This window comes from Pinus tabuliformis, chromosome 6, assembly GCF_031772625.1.
Source record: "Pinus tabuliformis cultivar Carrire ecotype Pingquan chromosome 6, CPIR1, whole genome shotgun sequence".
Taxonomy (NCBI): Eukaryota; Viridiplantae; Streptophyta; class Pinopsida; order Pinales; family Pinaceae; genus Pinus; species Pinus tabuliformis.
Window position 1 is genome coordinate 28,103,010 of NC_142292.1, and position 26,991 is coordinate 28,130,000.

The 26,991-nt window shown below is 36.7% G+C and overlaps 1 protein-coding gene across 3 annotated transcripts in view; it reads right to left on the minus strand.

Annotated features, from left to right (window-relative positions):
- Positions 1–1,765: 1,765 nt before the first annotated feature.
- The window catches only part of LOC149257051 (phox domain-containing protein), a 341,576-nt gene continuing 316,350 nt past the window's right edge, over positions 1,766–26,991 (minus strand). For 2 of the 3 annotated variants that reach the window (XM_089413556.1, XM_089413555.1), the window contains 3 exons: positions 15,933–16,125; positions 2,417–2,499; positions 1,766–2,295 (listed from right to left, as the gene is read on the minus strand). In XM_089413556.1, coding sequence (XP_089269682.1) covers positions 2,182–2,295; positions 2,417–2,499; positions 15,933–16,125 — 390 coding nt within the window. In that variant the 3' untranslated portion in view covers positions 1,766–2,181. The remainder of the gene's footprint in view (positions 2,296–2,416; positions 2,500–15,932; positions 16,126–26,991) is intronic. The other variant, XR_016256601.1, reaches the window with a different exon arrangement.

Sequence of the window (26,991 nt, forward strand, 5' to 3'; positions counted from 1 at the left end):
TTGTCTTTCAAGTTTGTTTCTAAACCATTTGTGAAAAGTTTTGTATAGTTTATTAAAATGTAATTTTCAGAATTTGCATACTAATTGTTGAAAAAATGTGTCAAAGAAATATTTAATATTTTTGAAAACATTTGAATGAAGATATTTGAAAATAACACACGAATTGCTTGAAGACTGATTATGAATACTACAGAACTTCAGATTGACAATTTAAATGCACAATTAATCAACTACTCACTAAGATAATTGGAAGTGATTGAAAATCTCGTCGAATAGTCAAATGTGAGAAATCTATGAACTAACCTTATTTGTGGATAGATATTGCACAACTAAAACGAATAACCAATTATATATAACATGTTAATAAATAATGCAAATAAAATCAAAATAGTCTCAAAACTACAAAGTACAACCTCCCAAAAATATATAATTAAGTACAACCTCCCAAAAATATATAATTATGTTCAATGATAAGACACGAAAATTTTCAATCCATACCAATCAATGTAATTCAACTCATTTTTTATTTAATTTCATTACGATTTCATATCAAAAAGTTGATCCATAATTTCTAATTATGTATATAACATATTTATGTGTTAATATTCCATATCTTAAAACTAAGATCTCACACTTGAAAGCCAGATATATTACTATAATTGTGGAGTTTTGTAAAGTATATTTTACTTTTGTTTATAAAATAAATTTGAACTCCAAGTTTTTATTATTTTTATAACAATTCTATATATGTTAAGTACATACATGTCTTTTGAAATTTTATAAAATGAATTTTTATTTTTTTTTAAATTAAATTTAAATGTCAAATTTGTATTGTAATGATAGTATTTTTTCATTACATTTTTAGTTTGTAGTTTTCTTCCGGAGTTCTCGCATCCATAATTGTGATGTTTCGAGCCATCCACCGTGGAGCCACGGTGGATCGCTCGAAATATCACAATTATAGATGCAAAAACTCCAAAAAAAACCTATACACAAAGCACTAATCGCAGAAGCCTCAATACAACACATTTTTAGTTTTAGTATCTATAAAATTTATAAGCATGTTGTATTAGTTAATGTGATATTGAATATAAAATAACAAAATCACTTTATAGATATTGAATTATTTGATTAATACATTGTTATATGTATAATAAAATTTTATAAGTTCAGTTTGTAAACATGAAAAATTACATAAATATATACCATTTTCAGCAGTTACTCAGCCACGGGTAGATTATTATATTTAATAATGCAGAAGATGGTAAAGACATGAAAACAAGTACAGTTATCTGTTGTATGATTCTGTATAAACCGTCCCTTGTGATTTATGCCGAAATGTAGCTTTCTAGTACCACAAAAGGACCTGCACCAAGAGATCTCATTCCAACTATTTTTATTAATTTAATATAATAATTACAAAAGAATATTTATCAGTTCAGAATTTATTATATACAATGCTTGGCTAAACGAGGCTGCTGCTATGTTGACAAAATGGAAATGATCTCCAGCTTTTCAATATTACTAGTATACAGTAGAGTTTACCACTTTAACTTCATGGCAGCTAAGCTAAACTCAAAACTGCTCACTGAAAGAAATTTGGCCTCGCTCAACTTCCCAAAAAATGTATCTAGGGAAGTTGAGATCACTTGATCCTGTAAATTTGACATGTCATATCAGTTCCTGTTCAAAAGTTCTGTGAAATCCATGGCCAAACATATAATGCCATTAACAAACTTTCTACCACGAACAACCTTAAAGGGCATATGGATCTGATATCCTCCGAATTTGATATCTGCACTTCGTTGCATGTAACATGGATTGAAGCTTGTAAACATGGTTGACATTTCCTCTTTGATGTTGGAAGTTGAGAAATAATAAATGAAAAATGTTGCACCCGTAGAAATCAACCAGGTCCGATTATGTCTTGAAAACAAAACTTTGCTGGCCTTTCAGATCAAATGCTGCATTTTAGCTTTCCTCGAAGAACCCTGTAATATAGTCTCTCCTAGGAAAACAGAACACCTTCCATATAGTACATATTTTGTTGTTCACACCCAAGTTTTTCCATAACCAAAGAATGTTGTTTACAAAAAACAAGAGATACAAGGCAGAGTTGGCCTTGACAAGGGCACTTGAGAAGACAGGTCGGTTAAATGGATGGCATACGCCAGTATATTTTTAGCCATGTGTGTTACGATGTATATCAAGGACAACTTCCTGCAGCTCCGGGAAGGTAGTAATAAGCAGCAATTCCAAAAGGCTGTAAGCAAGCTGCTTCACACAGACACTAGACTGCGAAACCAATCACAGACCAAAATTCTGCATGTTATTAACTTCCAATATACAAGGATAGACAATGAAAATATACTCGTCAATCTTAAGAAGATAATTAAGTGTAAGAAAAGGGGCCTACTTGAAGAAAGAAATATATGTCATTTGCACAACGACGGTACTGCTTTCCACCGATTAAACTCACTAATGTCGATGGTGCTCCTCCTGCCAATCAGGCTTTTATGTAAGGTGCGTGAAAAATATCTGACCTCTTTTTTTCAGCATAAATATATTCCGAGCTGACAAACATTTGCAAGTTTGTGCATAAAGTATTTCATATAATACACGACGGCAAATTGACGACTTGTAAACAAGAAGTAATCTTATGAAAAAGGAGATCAAGCAATGAGAACGAAAGAAATCGGCCGGGATAACGAATTTTGGATTGTAGATAGAGAACTAATTCACCCCACTACTCACAGACACTGATTAACCAGCTTTTCTCTTAAAAATTTGGCTTTTAGAATAACATTGAGCAATGTAAGGTTGGTTTAGCGGTTTCATATGGGACTTTCTATCACACAAACCTTGGAATCCTAGCATTTAACTGGATACTTATAACCTGAGGGATCACACAATTTTGGTTGATATTTATAGAAAAAAGAGTACCTGTTGTTTTGTGGGGAAGCTGATCTTGAGTTGGAGGGTCACTACAGATCCTAGGACATCTATGCTGCTGTGTAGTACTATTGAAATCCTTAAGGCTCTGGAAGTAAGAGACAACATGCTACTTCTCAATCAAATTGTTGATCTCGTGATGATCTAGCCTTGACTTTTGATCAAACTTAAGGTTTCTTCATCAATAGAGGATCTTGCTAAGTTTGTCACTATCATGCTATTGCACGTTTGCTTGGGTTGAAGAAACTTGCTTCATCCATCAATACTTGCAAGGGTTCCTTGGCATCCCTACCATGTAACACTATGACAACTGAGGATGGTCTATGTTCTCAAAGACAAGAGCTGCACATCTGGAGCATCTTAGGAAAGTTTGGGATATCACTAAACCCCAAGAAGAGCATATTTGGTGTGACAAGAGGAAAGTCATTAGGGTCATGTTGCACACATTTTGTCAAAGTTCCAAGGAAACGGAAGTGCCAAACATTTTCAACAAAACCGGGTCATTTATCAGCAGTATACATGTCATTGTAAACCAATTCTACAAGTTATATAATGTAAATGATCCTAGTAAGACCCGGACTATATGTAACAACCTAAGTAAGCTTATATTTTTTATGAGATATTTCATCCTAGGAGGTTTTTTAACTTTGCTGATTCCTTGTGTTTTTAGACACGGCTAATCAGAAGAGCTTTTTCCCTCCAACTTAAACCCCAAAGCTAGGGTGAAATTTATTGCCGGAATCTTAAGTGAGTCCTAGTGTTTTTAATTGAGTCTGATGTAAAGGTGATTTGGGAATAATTTAAACTAATTGGCTTAATTATTTTATTACAAATCACTTGGTCTACTAGATCATATTGTGTCGCAAATGGGTTATGTGTTTTGAGGATCTAAATCAAATGTGTATTCCCCCTTTGAGGGTTGTAAATGTAAAATCTTATGTATTAGAGGGTGGAAAAATAATTGAATTCCCTCATGTATAAATTAATTAATTTTTCTAGTAAAATAAAATTAATTCTTAAACCAGAAAATTAATTAATTAGAGTCAATTTAAGTTGTCTTAAGAAAATTAATTCTCCAAGTGGAAAAATTCGTGGGTTTTAGAGGAATCAATTTTAAAAGGGCCTCTACCAATGGAATATTGTATATTTCAAGAAAATTTGGACCCTTGGACCTTGGTGGTTAAGTCAAAGTCAGAATTTTGAGGAAATTAAATTTTGAGCTAATAAAAATGAAATTAAATGATAAATTCGAAAATTCCTCAAAAAAAAAAAAAGTCAAGATTATTTTGACAAGGATCAAAGAAACTAGCCGTTATTTTTCTACTTGGAGGATAAATCTATAAATTAAAGAGTCATTTGAGTCTCTAGCATCTTGATCTTTGGCTACAAAATTGTTGTTGAAGCATCTTTGTAACTATTGTCTCGCTGGGAACTATTTTTTCTATCATAATAAAGACTTTGGGGTGCAATTCAAGGTGTTCTTGCTTATTGATTTGTGGTATGCGCTGACTACAAGCATCTCTATGTTTTGTAGAATATTGGTAAGAACTGTTTTTTCATTAAATGGAAATAAAATCATACTATTGATAGTTTTGGGCTAATCTTAGGTGGTTTGATTCCGCATGTGATTTAACATATTATTTTTGTGATAAATACATAGTATTTGCAGGTACACTTCAGTCTTTGGCTTCCAAGTTCACAAACTTGGGCAAGAATCACTGTTGCTTGGATCCCAAATATTTATATGGTAGATTAAATCTTCACTAAGGCTATAGTATACATTGGAAATTCTAAAGTGTTTTTAGCCATTCATCAAAGGAAAAAACTCCATAAAAATATTTTTCTCAAAAATTCAAAATTGTTTAAAAGCCTTGTATATTTGTAGATCTTGTGAATAATATTGTAAATCTAATTTGTAAATTATTTTTTCTAACTTGGGTTTTGGGATTTTAAAGTATTTTGTATATATTTGGGGTTTGGGTCTTTTATTTTCATTTTTGCAGGTTAGATCAAGGGATCAAGTTGAAGAAGAGTTTGAAGCATAAAAATTGATAGCTTGTTGACTTAAAAGGTTAAAATACACGAGATATTTGAAATAATAATTTATTATATATATAAAATGTATAAGTGATGAATGTTACAACGAGGACCCGCATATATATATCTAAGCAGGTGTCCTTTCGTGAATGGGCATGTCTTTTAGACATGCCTTTTCACTAACTTAAAGACTATTTACCCTAATCAATATTTGATTATTTACTATTTACATTTATTTTATTTATTTATTTGTCATGAATTATATTCATAACAGAGTTAGATCTAGACCCTTGAGGGTAAGATCTAGTCTTTCGAAAAATTTTGCAGGGCTATTATATTCATAATAGAGTTAGATCTAGGCCCTTGAGGGTAAGATCTAGTCTTTCGAAAAATTTTATAGGGCTATTCACTGAAGATTTTGTTGCAAAATTCAGATCCGTAAAGGAATTTTTTTTCGAGACAAGGGTTTTCATTTTCAGGCCTCTCAGGACCAAATCTAGCCTCTCCAAGGCTAGCGTCAGCCGCTAAGGCCCCAGCATCATCCTTTTAGCCCATGCGTCATCCTTTTTCAGCCCTTTTACGGCAAGCCGTGAGCTCTAGAGGCCTCAACCTCCTCTCCAAGCCCCTGCATAAAGGGTTTAAGCCCTTTTTTGGGCTAGCCATGGCGTTTTGGGTGCCTCGACCTCCCTATGGAAGCCTATACAACAACCCTAGAGGGGTTGTCATGGCCTTTTAGGCCTTTAAACCCCCAACATCTAGCCTTGGGCGTCCTCCTCCTCCAATGTCCAACCTTTGGCCTCCAGCGTTGCCTCTTTTTGGTCTCCTCTTGCCATTTTAGCCCCTTTTCTGCCCTCCTTTCCCCCTTATCCCTCAATGCTTGCCTTCCTTCGCCTAACGTTGGTTCTCCTTGGCCATTTTCTGCCCTAGGTTGCCCTAAACCCTCATCTGAATTTTGTAGTGCTAATTCCTTGGAGGTTTTGCAGGTGTTTTGTCTCCAAAATCTTCATTTCCAAGTGGCATCTTCATTCTAAAATTTTGGGCCACTTGAGCAAGTGCATCTACAAGGCTTTAGGCCTAGGGTTTGACCTCTAAACCCTTGTTTTCTCTTTGTTTTATTATAGAAGTTAAATCAGTGATAAATAGGCCCTAGAATCATATTTAGCTTGGTCAAAATTGTTCAAAATTGAAAAATTTTCATTTTCTTAAATTCTGGCCACTTGGGCACCTTAGATCTAGCCTAGATCTAATTTTATGCTTGCTGGAATTTACTGTGTAACTAAAAATATCAATTCTGAAATTTTTGAATCATATACTTAAAGAAGGTCAAAAAGCTTGAAATTTTCAGTTTTTGGTGAATTGTCCTATTCTTAGGCAATTTTGGCATTGCTCTGAGCCTCATTAGCTTGGTGATTTGTGGTTTATTCACAGCTGTAATAAATAGATCAGATCTAAAATATCTCTGAAAAATACATTTTAAAAGGGTTAATTCATCTAATTTTTCAGTGAGCTAAGTTTGTTTGGCAATTGGGTTGCTTCTTATAACATTGGGCAAACATATAGACTTGAAATTTGATAATTACTTCTTGTTGTCATAAGTCTCTCACTGTTGTCATATTAGTCACTTGGTGCTCATAAAAATATCATTGGAACATAAAGTGCATAAGTGTCTTCATAACTCTATATCCCATTGTTACTTGTTCTTGTTAATTTTTGTAGCATCGGATGTGTTTTAGCCACAAAATTTGATGGAGAGGCTAAAATACATGTATTCTCCAAAACCCAGAAATCGTTTCTGGAAATTCCACCTAGATACGACTTAATTAAAATAATTAATGATTTTTAATGGTTCCTAAGTCTAAACTTAGGGAATATAATTAATTAAAGGGTATTAATTAAGTCATGGTGAGAATCTTCTAGAAAAAGACATGGATCGAGTTCTAGTTAATCTTACTCATCGATTATGTTTTAATCTTGGTCGTTGATGTCTCAAGGAAATATTATACGAAGAAACTCGATGGGACTTGGAGAATACACACCAGCAGCTACTCAGTTGCCCAAGAAGATCGATTTTCTCAGTGTTTGAAGTTCAATAGAGGCGATAGACCCAGAGAGGTGAGTTGCAGGGGAAAGAGAGAGGGTATCAGCAGTGATCCGGGAAGTGCAGAACGAGTTCCGGAAGAGACAGCTTGAGGAGAGACATAGTTCACTAGAGCTCTGCGCAACTATTGCGCAGAGGGTAACGTAGAGACCCAACGTATGGACAGAGGGTTCATCTCAGGGTTAGGGAGTCACTGTGGAGAGTGAGAAATTTATCATTAAATTTCTCTCAGTATTTTTTCTTTGTTCTGATGTCCAAATTCTTGTACTTGAATTTTTGTTGAAGAATTAATAAAGAAACCCTCATCTGCTGCACCGATTTTCCCAAGTTGGGTTTTTCTGGGGACAATTGTCCAAAAATAATTGTGTCAATATTTTTATGTGTGCTAGAATTTCTCTAATTTTCCAGCATTTATTTTTCCGCAGTATTTGTTTTGTGAACGCTGCAGCGTATATGTTTCAATATTTGCCGTAAGAAACTGCAAATAGTTTGTTTAATTAATTTAACAAATAGAAGAAATATTATCAGTTGCTGCAATAGGATTCCGAGTTTCGGAATTTTCACATGGTATCAAATCCCGGCTTGGAAGTTAGAAAGCTCAGTGGCAGAAGGGAAGAGGAATTTCGAAACTCTGCGTAGGAAGCAGTTCGAAACCCTTAGAGGCAACGCTGTTCCTTTGGCCAGGAAGGTCGTTCTTTTAGGAAAAAATTATTTCTCTGAGAGAGTTGACAAAGAATAAATTTTCGATATTACCAGAGGCAAAGGGAGCAGCAGTATTTTTCCTTGCAGAGCAGATCTTCAACTGGGACAGTTATTTTGCAGCAGTTTGTCGGTGCAGAATAACGCCAGGAAGAAAAGGAGAAATAACACAGAAAATCATGGATAGAATCAATAGTCAGGAAGCCTCAGAATTATCTTCCAGGTTGGAGGATGAGTTCGCGTGCTTGTCAGGTTCAACATCATCTGGTGTCTAGTACATTGATAGTGGAGCTTCAGCTCATATGACAAGAGTTAGAGAATATTTCTTTAGCTATTAGGAGGAGCAGATGGACTTCCAGATCACTATGGGCAACAGACCTAAATGTACTCTGGTAGGGAGAGGCACCATAGAATTTCACACAGAAATAGGAACCAGCATCAACACTGCTAATGTACTGCATGTGCCAGGATTGGGTATGAATCTAATTTCAGTGTCCCAGTTACAGGACAAGGGGTACAATGTACACTTCGTGGGGAACAAAGTGTATGTCAAACACTCTAGCTGGAAGAAGGTGAGACAGATTGGAGTTCGGAGCAACAGGATATACAGATTGTAGCTCAATTCTCCAATGGAACTGATAGGCAGTGATAATAGCAATGGGAAGGAGTTGAATGAACTATGGCACAGGAGGATGGGACATTTACATCATGGAGCACTTAGGATGCTCAGAGAAACTATAATAGGAGTTCTAGTTCTCTGCACAGAGCACGATGATGTGTCTAAAGGATGCATACTTGGGAAGTACGCAAAGACAACATATCCTAGAAGTGAAAACAGAGCAAATGGCATGTTGGCATTGATACACTCAGATATTTGCGATCCTACGTCCACTAGAGCTCTTAGCAGTGGCGAATATTTTGTCACCTTTATTGATGATCATTCTAGGAAGACCTAGATCTATTTCCTAAAGACCAAAGATGAGGTCTTTGATTGGTTCAGAGACTTCAAGGCTCTCGTAGAAAACACGACAGGGGGAAATATCAAGGTGCTACATTCAGATAATGGTGGAGAATACACAGATAGAGACTTCACAGACTTCTGCGCAAAGGAAGGCATCAAAAGAGAATGGACAGCTCCATATAATCCTCAGCAAAATGGAGTTGCAGAGCGAAAGAACAGAATAATAGTTGGGGTTGCAAAGGCTATGATGTATGACCAGGATTTGCCTAGACTTTTATGGGAAGAGGCATGTAACACAATGGTGTACATTTAAAACAAAACACCTCATAGAGCATTGGGGAAGAAAACGCTCAAGGGGGTCTTCATAGAAAAGAACCCTGAAGTAAGTCATTTGAAAATATTCGGAAGTGTGGCTTATTGCCCCATACCGGATGAAAAGCATAGTAAATTGGATCAGACTACAGAGAAGGGGTTCCTTGTAGGGTATAGAGAGACCTCAAAGGCATACATGATTTACATTCCTAGCAGTAAGAAGATTATAGTGAGATGAGATGTAAAGTTCATGGAAGACAGAGCCTTCAAAAGATCTCAAGAAATACCTGCAGGTGATCAGTCAGCAGAAGTTTTGTTAGTCCAGCAGCAAGGACAGCAAGTGGGACAAGCAAGAGGATAGTCACAAGGGTCGAGTACGGTGACCAGTACTAGTATCTCCTCAGGGGTAGGAGATCCAAGGAGTTCTCAACAGATGGAGCAGTAATAACAGGAGGAGGAACTGATTGAACCTCCGACCACCAGTGTTAGAACCAGTAGGGAAGTGCGTCCGACCTTGAGGGACGCAGAGGAGTTTTTTGGAGCTCCTAGGACAGACAAGAGACAATGCAAACAACCTGACAGATATCAAGCTTTGGTAGCTTAGGCTACAGAACCCTCCAACTTTCAAGAAGCCGCATAGCAGCAGCCGCAATGTCACATGGTTCGGGTTCGAGTTCGGGTTCGGCAATGATTAGGTTCGGTTTGAGTTCGAATGTTTTGATGAGGTTCGCCATTAGGTTCGTCTATATATATATATATATATATATATATATATATAATGAATTATAGGATAAAATAGTAAGAAATCAACATCAATAAACATCAAAAATGCTATCACGGACATGGAAACAGCAAGGATAAATTACAAGCTTGAGTTGTGACATGAAGTTATGAGTTTTGATCTATGGACTTGGTCAATGGCTATGAGGTTCGATGAGGTTCGCCGAACCTCAAATTTTTTTTAAGGTTCGCCAAAATTCGAACCTCAAGGTTAAAGTTCGACGAACCTTGTGACATACGCAGCAGGTGAGGGTGGATGCCATGGTAGAAGAATACAGTTCTATCATGACAAATGATGTTTGGGATGTAGTGCCTAGACCAGAAGACATATCAGTTTTAGGTTCCAAATGGATCTACAAGATCAAGTACACTGTAGATGGCAGTGTAGAGAAGTACAAGGTTAGATTCATGGCGAAGGGGTATGCACAGAAGGAAGTGATAGACTATGAGGAGAACTTCGCCCCAATTGCGAGATATACCTCTATCAGATCTGTTATATCCCTAGTAGCGCAGCTAGAATGGGAGATTCACCAGATGGACGTCAAGACAACATTCTTGAATGGGATGATAGAAGAAATGGTGTATATAGAGTAGCCTGAAGGCTTCGAAATTCATGAGAAGCACACTCATGTATGCAGGTTGAAGAAAGCCCTATATGGGCTCAAACAAGCACACAAGGCATGGTATGGTCGGGATTGACAGTTATTTGCAGTAGTTGGGATTCATCAAGAGTGATGCAAATCCCAATCTCTACTCTTTGATGGTGGAGAATGAGCCTATAATTTTGGTTTTGTATGTAGATGACCTATTTTTGACAGGATCATCAAAGGCTCATAAAGGACTTCAACAGGAAACTTGAAGAAGAATTTGACATGAAGGATATGGGGTTGATGCACTATTTTCTAGGATTGGAAGTGTGGTAGAAGAACGGGGAGATCTTCCTAGGGCAAGGGAGATATGCTATAGATATTCTGAAGAGATTCAGAATGCAGGATTGCTGACCCATGACAATGCCCATGATCACCAATTAGAAGAAGATAGATGCATCAAGGGACAAGGAAGTCAACCCCACCTTGTATAGACAACTCATTGGGTCGATCATGTATCTGGTTAACACTAAGCCAGACATTTGTTTCACTGTCAATACCCTTAGTCAGTTTATGGTAGAAACAAAAAGGCTACATTGGGCAGCAGCTAGGCACATTCTTCGATATGTGCCTGGAACAGTCGGATATGGGTTGAAATATACTCAAGGAGATGACGTAAGATTACGTGAATTCACAGATGCAGATTGGGCAGGTAGTTTAGTGGACAAGAAAAGCACCTTCGGGTACTACTTCAGTGCTGGATCAGGGATGGTCTCTTGGTGTAGTGGGAAGCAGAATTCAGTAGCACTGAGCTCAGTAGAAGCTGAATATATGGAAGCCAGCACAACTATGTGCGAAGCTATATGGCTTAGGAAATTGCTCGTGAGTTTGTTCAGAAAGAAGATGGGAGCGACCAGTGTTTACTATGATCATCAGAGTTGCATAAAACTCTCTGAGAATCCAGTATTTCATGATAGGTCGAAGCACATTGATATCAAATGTCATTTCATCAAAGACTCTATTCAGCGTGGGGCAGTCTAGCTACAGTATGTTCCCACAGGAAATCAAGTAGCATACATACTCACAAAAGCTCTAGGGAGAGCTAAGTTCATCCAGTTTAGGGAACAGATGGGTATGGTGGAGAACCCAGGAACAGATGCAGTTTCAGTTGCAGCAGCAGCAGATGAGAGGGAGTTGCAATGCAGATGCAGTGTTGGCAGCAGTTTAGTAGGGTCAGCAGTAGCATAGATGCATCATATATCAAAGTTGCATAGTAGTTGGTGGGCAGCAGCAACCAGACATCAGCAACGTGACAAGAGATGGTGCAGAGACAGGGTGTTGCTTTAGTGGGTTGCAGCCCTAGAACACTTTCCTCGCTAAGAGGGAGTGTTAGTTTTTGTAGCATCAAAAGTGTTCTAGGCATGAAATTTGGTGGAGAGGGTAGAGTACATGTATTTTCCAAAACCCAGAAATCGTTTCTGGAAATTGCACCTACAGACAACTTAATTAAAATAATTAATTATTTTTTAATGGTTCCTAACTCTAAACTTGGGGAATATGATTAATTAAAGGGAACTAATTAATTCATGGTAGGAATCTTCTAAAAAAAGACATGGATCGAATTCTAGTTAATCTTAGCCATCGATTATGTTTTAATCTTGGTCGTTGATGTCTTAAGGAGAGATTATAAGAAGAAACTCAATGGGACTTGGAGAATACACACTAGCAACTACTCAATTGCCTAGGAAGATTGATTTTCTCAGTGGCTGAAGTTCAGTAGAGGAGATAGAGCCAGAGGGTGAGTTGCAGGGGAGAGAGAGAAGGTATTAGCAATGATCCGAGAAGTGCAAAATGAGTTCAAAAGAGACAACTTGAGGAGAGACGCAGTCCACTAGAGCTTTGCGCAGCTACTGCGCAAAGGGTGACGTAGAGACCCAGCGTATGGACAGAGGGTTCATATCGAGGTTAGGGAGTCGCTGTGGAGAGTGAGAAATTTATCATTAAATTTCTCTTAGTATTTTTCCTCTGTTCTAATGTCCAAATTCTTGTACTTGAATTTCTGCTAAAGAATTAATAAAGAAACCCTCATCTGCTACACTGGTTTTCCCAAGTTGGGTTTTTTTCCGTGGACAATTGTCCAAAAATAACAGTCAATATTTTTATGTGTGTGCTAGAATTTCTCTAATTTTCTAGCATTTATTTTTCCGCGGTATTTGTTTTGTGAAGGTTGCAATGCACATGTTTCAATATTTGTCGTAGGAAACTGCAAATAGTTTGTTTAATTAATTTAACAAATAGAAAAAATAGTATTAGTTGTTGCAATAGGATTCTGGTTTCGGAATTTTGACAGTTCCTAGCATTTATATGGTGAAAGTGGCTAACATTGGGTTTTTGTGATTTTATGTGCTATAAGAATTCATATTTCACATTTAATAAGCTCACTCAATAAAAGCACTTGAAATCATAAATCATCTTGGTATTTTGTGGAAGTTCCTCCTGATAATTGTGATTGGTTATCTCAATAGCAATATTTGGCTCATCTTAAGCATTGAATATTGTTGAATATTGGCATCCTATAGCTTTGTGGTTCATTGATAAGTGATCTAACATCTTGAGGAATATCTTGTGAAGTTTGCACTTGTATCTTTCGGCATTTTTCTTGTTTAAGATTGTCATCTCAATATTGTTAAGTACTCTTGCTTTAAGATGATTCACACTAAGTACTTAAGTAACATAAGCAATCTTAACTCAAAATAAGGAATATCTTGTGAAGTTTGCACTTGTATCTTTTGGCATTTTTCTTGTTTGAGATTGTCATCTCAATATTGTTAAGTACTCTTGCTTTAAGAAGATTCCCACTAAGTACTTAAGTAACATAAGCAATCTTAACTCAAGATAATTTCACTCATCATCTTGCATAAGCATTCTAGGATCTAGCCTGCATTAATAAGTTACCTCCCAGCATAAGCTTGGTTGATATACTCTTAGAGCAACCCTTTTCAAACTAGCTTGAGAGATTCAACTCTTCCTAGTAGTTACCAAAGTGACCTTGCAATCATCATAGCCATATCTCTGCAGCGTCAGAGGCACTGGGTGAGTGGAACACAGGGGGAGGTATCGTTAATTAGGTTGTTGTCTGCTTCCCGTTGGCTTCCATTTCACACCTTACTTTGAGTATTGTTTCTCAAAACAGTTTGAGGAAAGGTTCTACTTAGATTAGGCATATAATTAAAATTAACCTGATCACTGCATCTCACATAGGTCCTAGGACTTGCACATCATATAGGTTAGTCAATCATTCAAGCAGCGGGTGTCCATTCGGTTACTTGGTTTCAATTTACCATAAGCAAGAATTGTGGCTCCATTAAGGCACTGGTCTCATACATGAAAATCCAATTTAATTAATAATCTTGCTAAATTTAACCAAGTAGCCAGACCACTCATCCATGTCTCCCAAACCAAGTTGGTTCCCAACTTGTTTTCCTTCACCTCATTTCCAAGGACTACCCCCCATAGCCTGATGTTGGGAGACAGCTAGAATGAAGTGGGCAGGATCAGAGTGACAACCCCTGCCCTGAGCGATTGTTGCGGTGCTTATACAATTTGGGCTACAACATTTTTTGGCGCTGTTGTCGGGGACCATTTTATTGGAATTTAGCTTTACGACAATTTTCATAATCTTCTAATCACCTTCCATCTCTCATCATTCTTCATCATCTCATCACCCTATTCTTTCTCCTCCCAGTAATCCTCTCATCTTATTCATTCTCACATTTAGCACCTGGACATTTAGGTTGGTTTCTTGCTTGGGTGGCGACTCCACTTACTCATCCATTGACAAGAACATACTCTAGAAAGAATCCTGGTAGCTTGGTTAACCCCACTCCCGATCCTGAAAAGGTTCTAAGAGCTTCGTTAAACAAGCTACATTTTAGAGATCGTTTAAATTTTCTCGGACAAGAAGCCCTCCTTCACCTCCATTTGTTTTTTATCAACCTAGACATCATGGGTGACTTTTCCAGGGCTTGCAACCTCACCAACATTCAGGGATATCCGCATGACTTGCCAAATGAATCTACCATGAGCAAGCTACCGCTCTTCCAAGGGAATAATGCGATCAACACTAAAGCACATATTAAGAAATTCAACAACGTCATCCACAAATTTGCTCATGCTAATGATTATAATCATGAAGATGTTCGAACGAAGTTATTTTTGCTTTCTCTAGAAGATGAGGCTCTGGACTAGTTTCAAGATAAGGCTGATAATTCTTTTGACTCTTTGAGGACTCTCCTTGATGCTTTCAGAGATAAATAGGGGGACAAAAGAGAAGGAAAATATTTGGTTAAAGAAGTCAACACTATAAAGAAAAGATGAAATGAAACATTTGAAGAATTTAACCAAGGATTTAATAAGCTTCTAAGGGATATGACTCAGGATTACAAGCCCCTTGACAAGACTATTCTAGAACAATACCTTGAAGCTTATCCCGTGATTAATTAATATAGATATAAATAATGTAAATATAAATAATAGTAACACATCATAAATAATGATTAATTAGTAATTAGTTAATGAAGAGGTAGGTCCCTAAAGGACATGACCGTTCATGAAGGAACACCTGCCTAGGGTATATAAGCAGGCCCTCACTCTCATTTGTATCATCATTCTCATTCATACATTTTAATATCATTCTCATTCATTCATAAATGAGAGAGAGCCTGCTTATATACCCTAGGCAGGTGTCCCTTTATGAATGGTCATGTCCTTTAAGGACATACCTCTTCATTGATATATTATTTTTTGGTTTTCTCCATTTCTTGATTTAATCTACTTCTGAACTTGATTTGCAGATTAGATGAAAAGATAGGGATACCCCCTAGTGTTGGCACAAACCAACTTGATGCAAAAGACATGAATGTCGAGGTGATCACGGGTGTTGTGCCTAGAGTTGCACCAAGGCCCCACTGACTACTACAATGTAGGTTTCGCTGTAAATAGGGAGTGGTGAGATAGAGAACAGGTGCATTAAAATTATAACTCTACCAGTGCAATACACTTTTAACCCTACATTAATAAAGATTTTTTTATTTTATGCCTCCTCTTGGTTAAAATCTGTCCATCTTCTAGCAAAAACTAACATGACATCATGCCCTCTTCATCTAGAACACAACAAAACAATTCAAAACAAAATTGCTCCATTTACTGGAGATGAACAAATATTGGCAAACACATAAAGGCATATGTAACATAATCTCATAACAACTAGTGCAAGTGCAATCTGTCCTAGTGCATAAACACGAACCCTTGCTGACTTGCATCCATGAAATTTAAATAATATAGATCATAGGCTAATTCTAAATGCTTCATTGGTAAAAAATGGTCATTGAGAAGCATTTAAAGAAGTAGATTACTCATACTTTATCATACAGTAAATTTCATTGACAGAGTAGGCAATCTAGAGTAACTATAATGAAGTGCATATGCACTGGACCCATTGGCTCACCAAGAAGGATGTCATGGACAACACTAGCTCTGTGAGCAGCTTCAAGCTGTTGCTCAAAAGATAGTGGTGCCGATATCTTAATATAGCCACTTTCTTTAGCAGCAGTTTCTCCACCCGGGCTGCAGCCTGTTGCAATTTCTGTCTGTTGTGGAGTATTGAAATTAGAGATGAAAACACCGTTAGGCCAGAGAACCTGCCATGATACCATAATTAATATCCAATTATCTGGTATTTAAACTGTAACATGTTACAACACAGGTGAGTCTATGTCCATTATTAGTTGGAGAATAATGTACTAAAAAAGTTAGCCCATTCCCTATGAACATGCGAAGTTTAAAATTTAAGTACGTCACACAATTTACTATAATGCTGGGAGACGGAATTCAAAATTTCAGAGTTGGATACAGCCACTAGGGTAATCTAAAAATAGAATGGAAAAAAAAAAATTGAAACATGCATGTATGATCAGGAAAAACTGTCAGGGATAATTTCCATTTTATTTTTTATTTTACAGTTAGGCTTTGGAATCACCATAGGAGAGGCCTGACTTGCACCGTAAATCAAGAAGTTCTATTGCTGGCACATGGCCAAATATAAATATAGGAAGTTCAAAGGTGATAACCTACGTAACCAGATTTGTTGGAAACCCCTGTCGAATCCAAATCCTGCGAATCGGATACGATTCGACAGGAATTCGAATCCCAGAACAGTATTCGATGTGTCTGTACAGGATTCGATTCGACAGGAATTCGAATCCCAGAACAGTATTCGACGTGTCAGTATAGGATTCGTACGAATCCCGTACGGGCACAACGAATCCCGATTCTGGGATTCGAATCCCAAGAAAATGACTCAAAATGCAATGCTTAATTTTCCAAAAAAATCACTCAGAAATGCAGAGTTTTATTGTTCTTTCAGTTGAAAGTTTATCTGTTAATTATGGAGGAGAATCTCTTGAATATGGAGGTCAAAGATGCTGTTGATTTCAAACATTACCTGAAGATTTGTGTTGGAGGCAACATCAGTCTTGCACACTGCAGAGGTAGTGCCAGAGTGATGCATATGGAAAAGAAGACCGATGGTTTAAAATAACTTTGACAAAGATACTCTGGTATTGACATATCCCTCTTTTGGATGGTGGTAAAACACAGAGGTGGAGGGCATTGCACCTTCAAAATTTTGAGATGGTTACATTGCATTAAAATAAATTATGAATTATGAATCATGATTTATGTGACCACTGACATGTATTTGAATTTATAAATTACGAATTAAGAATCATGATTTATGTGACCACTGACATGTATTTGAATTTTGTATGTACTATGCATGCTATAGCCTATAGATGAAGATCTATGTTTGAAATCAATGAATTTGTATCATTAATTAGAATTTGTGTAAGAAATATCTAATTTTTAATATATATATATATATATATATATATATATAACGAATCCTACAAATCCCGAATCCCCATGTCAGGTGACTTAGGTGATAACTGTTTTATATAAGTAAGACGTACAATGAATTGTCCTCCACGCCTTGTAATGGGTGAAAGGTGGCACACTCTTCCATGAATCCATTTATGATTGTGATTATTCATTTATTTCTACTCCCAGCATACAATCTTTATCAATTAGATACACAAAAGCAAGCACTAGTAGCAAGGTCAATAGAGCAGGTTATATGGCCTTCAGAATAACTTTTCAACAGAAGGAATTGAAATAAATTCTCCAAAAGCATTTGAAACTATATGGAGCATAACCACAAAACATTTTGCATTTACAACTTCAAACCAAGCAACCTGCACAAATGCCCTCTGCTACTCCTCAAAATGCAGATACATTCTGGGGCCACTTTCCAGCAGGACAGTGAAAGAATGGCAAATCAACCAAGGGTCCAATCTGCTGCTCAGATGACTTTGCAGCAGAACTGAGAATGTGATTCAGATACAAGGGAAAACTATGTCTTTAGATCTGGAGGAAATCTTCTGAGTGAAAACAAATTTACATCTTACACTGAAAGTAGCTGACCAATACTTGATCTCTTCTACCACAACTTGACAGATCATGAGGAACACACCATACATGCTACTCCGGCGTAACAAGTACAAGATATTATTGATGCTGCTTTCTTGGTGCATATAATCCACCGTGATCTTAGAGAAAATAAGTGAAAACCCCTTAAGGAAGCGAACCAGAATTTAATACCCAAGGACTCATATTTAGGGAAACAGTTGGAAGCAAGGAATCATCTTTTGAGTCTGGTAACAGGGGAGTAAAAGTATTTTCAGTCCAACTCTTAAGAGGCATACAGAACCACATACTGGGAATCTTGTTTACATATCAACAGGCCAGATTGGATTTCTCAATTTTGATTTGTTTTGTCTTAATGGATAAGAAACATAAATCAGCAATGGTTGTGTTGCCCTCTCAGGGGTAACTACTTCCAGAGCCACCTTCTCAGCTGTGTGGTGTTCCAGATTACATGAACTCTTTTGCTCATCTCATCTAGAATCGGACTTGTTCATCCAGTTCTTCATCAGATGTATGATGATCTCACCTCACAGCAATTCTCCTTTGGACCAAGGTTGCATGGAGCAGGAGTGTTTTTGAGAGAGGGAGCATCAAGAGTGCCATTTCCAAAAATCCTTGAGAGCAAGGTGTCTCGGGAGCATCTATTATATATATTAAAAAAACATCTAAAATGCTAAATTAGTTGCTGAATATATGAAAACATGCATATTTGTACATCAATGAAGACAGAAATGGCATCCATTGTACATGTTACTGCCAAATCTAGCACCTAAGTGCAAAGCCTCACTAAGCACTCTAGATTAAGGGGACAATGGGATGATCCAACACTGTGACCTTAGTAACTGTTTCCCTGTTGTTCAGTGAATAGATATTATTCCCACAAGGGAGACTTCCCCAGCAGATTTCAAGGATTATATAACACAAGAATTCCTAGGAGAAATACCCTCCAAGGGTTCTGCTAAATAAATCACCGAAGGATTATGCTAAATAAAGTAGGGCTCCCAGTGAGATGATAGAATTCAAAGTAACAAGTTCAAAAAAGATATGGCTAAATCTAGAAGGCTTGAATAGTCTTAAATGGGCTCAAAAAGATCCCAAACACATACTAGCATTAAATTATCAATTACTGTTACTAGTTGTGGTTTTTAAACAATACAATTTATAGCATGCAAAATTTATGACAGCAATACCTTTCTTTTTCCCGGATAAAATAGCCTAAAAAGCAAGAAATAAGCAAAGGCTATTAATGATTAAACTAGGAAAAATGTTGCAGCAATTTTTCAATGACTGAAAATGCATACAACAGCTATGAAACCTTAGATGTCAACCCTAAGGAGGTGGCTGAAAATCTATTAAAAATGATATTTTGTTTTTTCAAAATAGTAGATCCAAAGCCTAACCCTAGGACTATTAGGTCTTGTTACCACAAAATCTACCAGGCCTTGGAGAGGGAAACCCTGCAAGACAAGAAGCTAGACTAAGTACTAACAATCAAGCAATGGCCCACTGTCACCGCAGCCAAGGTCCCTGGCTCTTTACAAATTTTCACCGATGGAAGGATTCCAAGTAAAGGAAGAATCACTTATAATCGATATGCTAATGATAAGGTACAAAATGACCCTACTAAAGCTCATTCAAAGAGAGTCACAATAAAGGCACAAAGCTTCAAAGAAGCAAATCGCTCTCTAAGAAAAGCCCTATAAAAGAAGGCACAATACCTAGGGTGTTGAGGTTTCTCGATGGTATTAGGTATTTACAAGATCAAGGCCCAAGAAAAAGGGTTTCTTACAATGATATTCAACTAATCCAAGGCTCATGAAACCCTCAAGAAAATCCTCAAGTTGAAGGAGAAGAAACAAGGGTTTCCCTCTTAAAGAAACACCTAGGTCAAGAGATTTTATGGATGAAATTTGAGTCGATACCCACCAAATTGATAGGTTAGGTAGCCTAGACCTATCTCTTGATGTTTAGGCTCTCAAATCACCAAAAAGCCTCCTCCCTAAAATTTCGCTCTACCCTTAAAAATATCAAATTTGAAGAGAGAAAATTATGGAAAAAGTTTAAGGTTGATGACCAAATACTTGGACTAGTTCCTTGTCCTTTGGGCATACGGAGTCAAGGATGCTCTAGATAAGCCTAATTTGTTGCTAAGGAGGCCGAAATTTGAAATTGATGCCCTAGGTATCAAAATTCCAGCATTTATCCACTCAATGATAAATGGAGTTTTATGGAGAATTATAAGAATTCCTCCACTAGGAGCATTCATTACATGTTATACAATGAGTAACATATGCAATTCTCAGCTAGATAGCCTTTAAAATTAATTTTCAACAAATTAGGGCACAAAATAGCATAATCTAGAAGCACAATTTCATACATTAGACAAGTTCAAAATGAAAATCTTCAACAATAGGCACTTACAAGATAACATGTAGTATATCCATCCATTAATCAAAGAAATAGCTCCAAAGACAATCCAAAATAGCTTCCACACATTGAAATGCATCAAAGATGTTGAGAAATCGAGAGGCTTACAATTTCAATTAGAGTTCTCTTCTCTTTGATAATTGTTTGTGAGTTTGAAGTGATTAATCTCAGTAATTAACAAAATTATAAATATTTATTATTAATGAATGAATCGATGAATACACTGTGGGAGGCCCTAGCTTAAATACAGCCCCAGGTGCCTTTAATTATTAACTAATTACAATTTATTTAATTTATATAACATTGCCTTCCCCTTGAAAAGATGCTTTGTCCTCAAAGCATATGTAATGACGGCTGTTGTTGATGAAATTCTTTCGTCTCCCAAGAAGCTTCTTCTTCTGGTAAGTCCTTCCACTTGATCAGGTATTCTTTGATTACTCGTGATCACAGCTTCTTTTCCCTGATGGAGATGTTACCTTTTGGCTCTAGAATAGCCCTTCCTTCATCATCTAAAGTTGGAAGTGTTGTTTGCGTTGATTGATGTTCACCAAGTGCTTTTTTAAGGCAAGATACATGGAAAATGGAACAATATAATTTGTTCGATGTAGCTCTCAGACCTTAGATACATTTAAACTTGTATACAAGAATGAATCATAGGTGTAGATGTGTAATTGTAGTAAGTAGTAGTAGTTGTATTATTAATAAATTATGAATTGGTGGTTTACAAATCTTCGTGGCAGTGTGCCTTTATAGGCATTGACTGGCCACGAAGAGGCATTGAATGGCCATGAAGAGGCATTGACTGGCCACAAAGATAGAAGGTCACAAATTTTGACACATGTTTTTTCACAATTAAATGAGACATTAATTTTTATTTTTTTTGTCTGCCAAGTTGTCTGTGATCCTCCAGGCTTGACCTGTGGCTTAAGGAGCCACATCCCAGGGGCATCTAAGCCGTCAAAGCCACCTGGGGATCGCCCCCTGGCCTGGGCCACACCAGTCCTTAGTTGACTGGATTTTTTTAGCATGTCTCCTCCCCTTAGCACAAGGCACAACCAACCCCCATGAGGTTTGATCCTGGTTTTCCTTGCTGACGAGGCCCATCCTCAACCGATTGTGCTAGTGGGACTTGACTAAATGAGACATATTTAATTTAATTATTTAATATTTTATTTTAATATTTATTCTTTTTAATTGAAGATATATGAATATTTTTATTCATAACATTGCCACCCCCTTTAGAGATGCTTTGTCCTCAAAGCATAACCAGAAGGGTTTTCTCTAGTTGAACAGTATTACGATGTAATGGCATCCTTCCATTGACTGGTGCATTCATCACGAGTAATTGTACCTTGGAACTCGGAGTGTTAACACCTTTCAATATATAATGTCATCCTTGCCAGTTAAACTCCATGAATTGTTCTTCAAGGTTTGTAGTATAGCTCCCTAATTGTATTAACCATTATGCACCTAGAACTACATCCATTTATTTGAGTGGTAGGGCAAATAGGTCTGTTTGTAGCTTCAATTCTTGTATTTGGATCGAAACTTTTTGACATTCTCCTATTTCCTTGATTTTCTTTCCGGTAGCAACCCCCATGGACAGGTCCTTGATTGGGCATATACAAAGACCAAGTTGTTTAGCAAGATCAAAGTTTAAGAATCTATAAGTATATTGACATTTCTACCTTTTATGAGTCCTTTGAGCCTTAGGGTTTCAGGACATAGATTCTTTCTCATGTTTGTTGATGGAGTAGTAAGTTTAATGTTCTTTTTTGGGAATTGGCTCTTCTTTTGAAGATGTGGTGGAACGTATTTTGTAGTTGCTTGTTGTTCTTGATCTCTAAAAGAGTTACTATTTTCATCAAGGTTTTTCCAATCACATGAAATTGCAGCTAATGATGGTTCCTCAGAATCTGAATCTTCACTGTGTGTGACAACGATTCCTTCATCATGTTCTTGTACTTCAATTTGCTTCCCATCTACTATTTTATAGTAGCGCAGGGATGTGTCTTCACATTTATGGCCTGGCGTCCAATTTTCTCCACATTTGCGACAACTATTTTTCTTTTTTATCTTTTTTTTCTGGATCATTACTTGAAGTGTCTGATTCCTTCTCGACTTCATAAGTATATAGTTTCTTGTTAAGGCATCTGTGTCCTAATGTCCATTTGTCTCCACAATACCTACATTTGTTAGTTTATTTTCTTCCCGAGTGTTGTTGTTGGTCTTTGTCTTCCCTGAATGATGACATTCTAAACTTATATTTTCTCTCAATAATTATGGCTGCGTGTCTGGCATCTTCAATGGTTTGGGGTTTACATAATTTTAATTCTTCTCGAATGTAATCCTTAAGGCCACAACGATACATTTTTAATAGCTCTTCGTCTGAGAATCCCCTTTGCCTTATCGCTAGCACTTCCCATTCATGCATGTATTCACTTACCGATCCCTTCTGTTTGAGGTGAACGAATCTTTCATAAACATCATCCTCTTCTTCGTCATGAAATCATTTTAACAAGGTGTTTTTAAAATTTTGCCAATTGAACAAGCGAGCTGCGCATTTGTTAGACCACCATAGGAACCAATCATACACTTTTGCTTCCAGGTAGTTGGATGCGGTCATGACCTTCTCTTGTTCACCTATTGGTGGATTTGCTCCGAAAATGGCATCCATCTTATTTACCCATACAATGGCACCTTTATGGTCCTTACCATCATATTTTGGTAATTCTTTTTTAATTTTAAGGGGCTCTCTTTTGGGAAACTTTGTATAGTACTGAATTCCTTCGAAGTGTAGTTGCGATATTTGTGACTTCTCATGTATTAAGAAACCATGATTTGGAGAATTTTCGTCTTCCGGAGTTTTGGGACTTTGTGTGGCTGAGGGCGGATTGTCTTTTCCCATAAACTGGCTCATCATGCTCTTTAATTCTGTGATATCATCGACCATTTTGTCTTGTTTACTAACTTTCTTCTCGACATCGTCAAGGCGCTTATGCAACTTATTGAGTTCTTGGATTTTTTTCACATCGTCACTGTTACTCCCCATTTTGCTCTTCTTCTTCCTTGTAGACCCAATTTTTTTTAAATAATTTAATTAATTAAAATATATAAATTAATTAATTAAATTATAATTATTTAAGATAGTTTTGAATCGAAATTATGTGATTAAATCGACCCACTTTTAATATTATTCATGGTATATCAAACTTTATATATATATATATATATATATATATATATTGACCACATTTATATTGACCATAGTATATATTCGAATGAATTGTGATTAAGAGAGGTGTGACGTATGGGAAACCTTGTCGACAATGATTTACGCACACAAGTCAATGGTTTGAATGTTATAAACGCGGCGGACGAGGCAACATTGAAACAATGGCCAAGTTGTCGTAAGGCTCCAGTGGTATAGAAGAACACGGCAGGAGCAGTGGTCGGGTTTGTTGGAAGTGTCAGAGGTAGACAGAACAACGTGACCGGGAAGGCGGAAAGCACAGGGATGTGTGGTCCAGAAGGAACAACGGAGTCAACGTTGACGACGGTACAGGAGCCGTGGAAGTGGGGACTTCTGCAGCGACGTGCATGGAAGTCTTCAGAGGCTCATTTCGATGGTGCGTGGATGCAGTCACGGGTTGAGGCAACGGAATGGGAAAGGAATGGTGATAGGGTGATCATAGAGCGTGGAACGTGGGTGGCAGTGGGCAGTGAAGAGTTGAGGTTTGTGGGTAGCGGAACAACGATGAATTGAGGCTTTGATACCAATGGAACAATATAATTTGTTCGATGTAGCTCTCAAACCTTAGATACATTTAAACTTGTATGCAAGCATGAATCATAGGTGTAGATGTGTAATTGTAGTAAGTAGTAGTAGTTGTATTATTAATAAATTATGAATTGGTGGTTTACAAATCTTCGTGGCAGTATGCCTTTATAGGCATTGACTGGCCACGAAGATAGAAGGTCACAACTTTTGACCCATGTCTCTTCACAATTAAATGAGACATTAATTATTTTAATTATTTAATATTTTATTTTAATAATTATTCTTTTTAATTGAAGATATATGAATATTTTATTCATAACAGAAAACATTGAGAACACGATTTTTATCAAGAAGACTTAAATGGTATGCTACTTGGCTGATCTTTTTGTCGATCTAGTATGGTCCATAAAACTTTGGTGCCAATTTGTTTTTTCCCTTCAATTTTAAGGATAACTACTTGTAAGCTTGAAGTTTAACAAATACCCATTCTCCAACTTCAAATTCCCTCTTCGTTCTATTTTGATCAGGCTTGTTGCTTCATATGATTTCTTACATTATGTAGATTTTCTTTAAGAGTTTGGACAACTTTTTGAGTTTCTCCTAACTGATTTTGGACAACTGGAAGCTTCGTCTCGATAGTAGCAAATTCCTTCCATTTCGGAGGTTCATAACTGTACAAAGATTGAAATGGAGTCATTTTCGTTGACGTGTGGTAAGTGCAATTGTACCACCATTCATTGAGATGTAACCATTGAGCCCACTTATTTCGTTTGTCTGTGGCATAACAATGTAAGTAGTCCTCTAAACATTTATTGACAACCTCTGTTTGGCCATCCGTTTGAGGATGGTAAGCTGAACTCATGTTGAGGTAGGTTCCTATATGTTTGAAGAATTCCTTCCAAAAATTACCCTTAAATTTGGCATTTCTATCATTCACAATGTCCTTGGGAAATCTATGTAATTTGTAAAGATTTTTGCAAAATATCTCAGCAATTTGTTTTGCTAAGTCTGATTTCTTCACTGCAATAAAGTGAGCATACTTGGTGAGTTTGTTGACTACTACAAGAATTGTATCCTTACCATCAAACATAGGTAAACCTTCAATAAAGTCCATTGATATTTCCTCCCATTTCTGATTCGGGATGTTTAAGGGATGAAGTAGTCCAAGTGTCGAAATATTTTCATTTTTATTCCTCTGACATTTATCGCATTCTGCTACATATTTTTGAATATCATTACTCATTCCCTTCTAAAAGAATGACTGGCATGCGTTATAGTAGGTTTTAAAGAATCCCACATGTCTGGCTAACAGTGAATCATGTGATTCTTTGAGAATCTTGGCTTTAAATTTGGAATTTGCATTCAGGTAAATTCTTCCCTTGTACCATAGAATATCATTCTTCCATTCAAATTTTGAATTTTGAGGAAGATTATTGATTATAGCACTTGTTTCTAGGTCTTTTGCATATTCACATCGAATCTCATTAATCCATTTAGGAACAACAACTGAAACTGCAAGTAATGATGGTTCTTCATCTTTTCTCGACAAAGAATTAGCTACTACGTTATCTTTCCCTTTCTTATGTAATATATCCATGTCAAAGGTAGCGATTTTTTCTATCCATTTTTGTTGTTCTATAGATAGTGTTTTCTGTTGGAGGAGATGTTGAAGACTATTATGATCTGTTCGTATTAAGAACTTACTTCCCAAGAGATATTGTCTCTGTTGTCGCGCAGATTGACACGACAACGCTCAGACCGGGGGCTGTCACTCTGATCCCCGATCCCTCCATTTAAGCCTGTCTCCCACGGCTAAGGCGGGGGGACCCTATGAAATGATGAAGGCCAACTGCCAAACAGTTGGGCTGGGAGACACGATGCACTAAAATGATTTTATTAATTTGGTGGACCAGTGCCTTATGAGATTGATGTTTAAACGATTACTTGCGAGACGATGTAAGAATATAAACCATGAACAGCAATCACTTATCATCAAATAACTTGAACAGTGCTTAAATATCCAGTAAAACCACAAAGTTCCTGCAATGACCAAATCTCAATCACGATATCCAGCAACTAAGAAAATACTAACGCAATTATAAATCACAAATCGTTAACCAGATACCATATTTAAGATAATCATTCATGTACAGATAAAACATTCATTCCACATTGATAAATTTGAATCTCAGCATAATAATTTCCTGGAAATAATTGGATCTCGGCAAAAGAATTTTTTTTTTTTTTTTTTTTTTTTTTTTTTTTTTTTTTTTAAACAGAACCTAAAAAAAATGAGATCTAAAAATTAATCTAAAACTTAACTGTATAAAAATAAAACTAAACCCTAAATTTTTTTTATAAATAAATCCTTTTTTTTTTAAGTTTAAAACAAAATCAAAGATTTATGAAACAAAACTAATTAAAACAAAACAAAATTAAAAAATCTAACTAAAACAACACTTAACTTTTTTAATTTTATTAAAATACAATTTAGAAAATCCTAAGGCAATAGAATCGAACTAAAATGAAACTGACTGAAAACCCTACGACTAAAACTACGCAACCACGCAAATATCATTCAAATACACGATACCTGTGGCGACGACCGAGTCTGCAAACGATGGAGAGTTACACGACGGCGGAGAATCATAAACGGGTCAGAGACTGCGTGCGTAGAAAGGCATTTTCGCTGGAGAATACCTGTGGCGATGACCGAGTCTGGCCACCGAAGATTAAACGTGCTGCAACCTACGATGAGGCGATCCACGGCTTTACGAATTGATGAATACCAGAAGTCGTGACCCCGACTCAGACA